General features: G+C 63.3%; 1 protein-coding gene across 1 annotated transcript in view; it reads right to left on the bottom strand.

The window, feature by feature from the left end:
- Positions 1 to 4,267, bottom strand: part of SDK1 (sidekick cell adhesion molecule 1) — a 200,020-nt gene that overhangs the window by 71,581 nt on the left and 124,172 nt on the right. The window contains 1 exon segment of the mRNA XM_023532757.1: positions 1 to 193. Coding sequence (XP_023388525.1) covers positions 1 to 193 — 193 coding nt within the window.

The following is a 4,267-nucleotide window of genomic DNA, read 5'->3' as shown; positions in this document are numbered from 1 at the left end:
CTCTTCTCGGTGGTGATGACGGTGGCCTCCAGCGGCTCCCCCCAGCCCTGCCTCGTCTTGGCGGACAGCCTGAAGATGTACGCGGATTCTGGGGCCAGCTCGGTGGCCGTGAACTGCCTGACGGTGGCGCCGACCTCCACCGTGGTGAACGTGTTGGGGCTGCTGCTGGCCAGGCGGTAGGCCACCTGGTACCCTGTGGGTGGGGACGCGGAGGGCCACGGTCGCTCACTCCTTCCGGCCCCCAGGGAGCATCCCGCCCCCCACCGCAGTCACGGCTGGGCTGGAACCAAACGCCCGCTGCCTCCTCGCTGTTCCAACCTCCTTGACTCTGAGGGGCGGACGGTGCCACGGAGCGGGAGGCCACGGCCGTGACGGCTGGGGCTCCGAGCGCTCGGCCCCCACGACGCCGGCTTCCGTCTCATCCTTCACAGCAAGATGTGACAGTGGTCCATGTTCCCTGCGGCCCCTGGCACGCCGAGGGTGCCCGGGAACAGTGAGCGCTGCGGGGCGCAGAGCTGCTGCCCAGGCCTCCTCTGCCCCCACCCCTCCCGCCACCGGCCCTGCCCTCCCCTGGGCCCAGGGCAGTGCCCATCCTAGAAAGGTCTCGACAGTGCCCGCTCCCGCAGTGCGGCCCGGGCGGCCCTCCCTGCCATCACCCCGTCTGCCCGCAGACGCCCGGCTCCCTGGCATGGCTCCGCTCCCCGTCCTCCCCGCTCCCCCGGCCCCACAACACCCCGGTCGCAGTCCAGGCTCGGCCGAGGCTTTGCTGTGTGACTGTGCCCTCTCGGAATCTGCCAGACTAGCTGCTGGGGACGGGGACGCGTCCCCGCGAAGGCTGCTGGTGGCCCATGGGGTGGGGTCCGCAGCGCCTGGTGCAGGCAGAGCAGTCAGTGCAGGGGCGTTCCGGGGTGTCACACTAAGCAGGCCTCCGCCTGCACGGCTGCTGGGCGCTGCTCCCCGGGCAGCCCCTCCTCCGCCTGGTGTCCCGGAGGCCTCTGTGTCACCACCTCCACTGGATCTCACTCTGGGGCCTCTGGGCCTCACCCAGGCACCGACCCTGGCAGTCTCGGGGTGCCTGATGCCGGGCGAGGTGTGAGCCTGCGCCCCATGAGCGGGCGCAGGGCGGGCTACGCGTGGGGTGGCGTGTGTCACCCCAGCTTCCCTGGAGACAGAAGCACTCACAGTCCGGCCTCTCCGCCGCTGCCCCCGGCTGGGGCCATATCTCTCGTCATCGAACGAACACTCATCTTGGAAAACTTGTGGGCTTAAGCTGCCTTTTTAAAAACACGGCACTAACACGTTTCGTTGTTACCTTTTCAACTGTATCATATTCGTGTGGCTCAAAAAATAGTACACGGTGCAGGATAGTTTAAGGTGAGTTTCCCTCCACCTGTCCCCAAGCCCCCCAGCCCCCGCTGCCGAGGTGGGTGGCCTGCTGGTGGGATCTGAGAAGGGATCATGGAAGTGCCAGAAGCTCCCTGCAGCTGTGGTGCCCGCTGCCCCACCTGGCTCCGCACGCCAACACCTGTGTGGCCGGCACTCGCTCTGTCAGATGCCGGCTTTCCCATCTGATCCTTCTGAGGGTCTGACCTGGCCTCGGCTCTTCTAGGACTTAAGCCTGAGAGTGCCGTGTGGGCCACCTACTCAACCCTCTGGTCTTTCGACAGCATCCACTGCTCACGACGAGCGGGGGTGACCCAGCACCCTGCCCCCGCCCCCCTCCGCCTTCTCCGGCATCGGCTACGTTATCTCAGTTTGAGCCTCTGCCCTTTTAAACACATCTCCATCTCTGTTATCTGACCTGCCAACTCCGAACTCCAGCTCGGACACTCAGCGCGGCTGGGAAAGGGGTCGGTCAACGCTCTCATGGCTTTCAGGAGCCATATTATTATTTTTACGCTGTTGGGGTTTGGAGTGGGCCTGAGGGTGAAGCGTGATGCCCGTCCTGAGGACGTGAGGCGGGGCGCAGGCCAGGCGAAGCGGGGTGGGAGCCGCCGCATCTCAGGGCTGTGCTGTCCTGCTGCGGACGCCCTTCGGATAGACGCTGACCCAGACCTCACGGGACCGGGCCAGCCAGGGGCGGGTAACGAGCTCTACTTCCCACCTGACGGCTGGAGGAAATTCAGTCTGTGCCTAGTACCGATGTCATCGTCATAGCACATTCCCGAACTAAAGACAGACATGAAGGAAAGATATTTTGCAAAGACAAACCGAACTTCATAATCAAGCACCAAGGCTACCCCGGCAGACACCGGCGCTGTCGATGAGAACAGGATCGAATATGACCCTGTGAAAACCTCAGCAGTGAGGGATGACCCACGGCAGGTGAGTTTAGCCATCTGAATAATACTCCCGGTGATGGAAAGATGCCGATCCTCCCCCCAAAGCAGAAACTAACTGTAAAAAATTAATACGAACGGAGCCACTTTAAAATGGAGCCGGAGCGGCCACCCCAAAGGGACCGCCTGGCCCGTCTTGTGCCTCAGACCTCTGGATGTTAAAACAGGAACAAATAACCTCTGGACTGGGCCGAGGGCAAAATTAGGTCCCAGAGAACTGTTGAAAGATAATAAAGCGGTTATGACTGCGGGTCTGACGAAAGCGTGGTTTGGAGTCAGTGTTGCTATGTTACCTGCACCAGTTAGTGTCACTGCCTTGCGCCGTCTGCCTTCCTTGTGTGGACGTCATTGTCCCCTTCCCCTTCTCACGAACACCCCTCACCTTCGTCTCCTAATCGGAGCACCCTTTGGGCTTCCGCCTGAATTAGTGGTCCCGGAATTGCTATTCTTACTGATCTCGAATAAGTGTTGCCGCCTTTGACTGTGGCCTTTCATTTTTGGGGGGATGTAAGTTTGCACTGCAAACAGACACGTGTGCACGTCTGGGGCCAGTCTGCGCGCACGCTGACTTCCTGGGCGGGACGAAGCCGCGCTGGTTCCTTCTCTGCAGAGTGACAGCTGTGCCTCCCCCTGAGGTGGCAGGGAGAGGCAGAGAGGGCCTGACGGAACGTGTCCTCCCAGCACCCGTGACACCAGAGGCCTGGCTGCGCCACGCAATGCGGGTGAGCCTTCCTGGCACCCTGACCTGTCAGTCCGTGGCAAAAATCCAGTGACGGATCAGAATTTTGTTCAAGGGCGTGTCTTTGTGAATCGCAGAATTTGGGGACTAATGGGAATTGGTCTCTCTTTAAAAGTCCTCTCTCCCGGCCTTGCTGGCCCGGGCCCACTCTGCACCGACGGCCCCACCCCTAGCCGCTGTGCCCCTCATACCCTACAGAGCCCTGGAGTGACCTCTGACCTCGCCCATGTCTCGCTGGGGCTCTGACCTCGCTCCTACCGTTCCCTACGGGCCTGTGCCGCCTCCCCCCGCTGGACGGTGTGTGCCACGTGCCGCCTCCCCGCGCTGGACGGTGTGTGCCACGTGCCGCCTCCCCGCGCTGGACGGTGTGTGCCACGTGCCGCCTCCCCGCGCTGGACGGTGTGTGCCACGTGTCTTTAGACTTGACCCGGCCACAGAGCAGGATGTCGGGAGCCCCTGGCCCGGACGGCACTCGGAGTCTCATCTCTGGCTATGGAGGGTGAACACAGCTGGCTCCCACTTAGTAAGAGGGCTAATGATTAAGGGGGCCCCATTAATGGGCCTGGAACACTGGCAGGTTCAGGCGAGGTGGCTCCAAGTCCCCCTTGGCTCCAGGGCCCGGAGCCAAGGCCATTAAGTCAGGTGGAGGGGTGGATATGCATGAGGCCTCACTGAGGAAGGGTGGTGTGCACCCCAGGACAGGAAGTGGCACGGGGCGTCATGGGTAGGGCTGCCCTGGGTCACCGCTGGCCAGCCTGGCAGATGAGCAGCGAGGCCAGGGGCCCAGCCCCACACCCGACACCCCAGCCTCTGAACAGTGCTGCCTCAGGCCTGAGGCTTCCAGTCACCCCAAGTCAGCCCGAGTGAGGAGCTCATGAGGGAGGTGACCCCAAGTCGGTCGAGTGAGGAGCTCACGAGGGAGGTGACTCCAAGTCAGCCGAGTGAGGAGCTCACGAGGAAGGTGACCTGGGCAGCAGGAGGGGGCAGCGGGGCAGGGCAGGCGGCTGGCAGAGGCTGCGACACAGAACCCTCCGGGCATGGACGCCCCGCTGGACACTCTGCAGATGTGGAGGGGGCTGCACTGTCGTCCCCAACGCCTGCTGCTGGCCGACGGCCACGTCCCCACGTCCAGGGGCAGACGGAGCCCTCGGGCCCAGCTGCAGGCACACTGGGGAGGGCTGCGGGGAGC

Source organism: Pteropus vampyrus, unplaced genomic scaffold (assembly GCF_000151845.1).
Source record: "Pteropus vampyrus isolate Shadow unplaced genomic scaffold, Pvam_2.0 Scaffold90, whole genome shotgun sequence".
NCBI lineage: Eukaryota > Metazoa > Chordata > Mammalia > Chiroptera > Pteropodidae > Pteropus > Pteropus vampyrus.
This window is presented reverse-complemented; position numbering and strand designations above follow the sequence as displayed.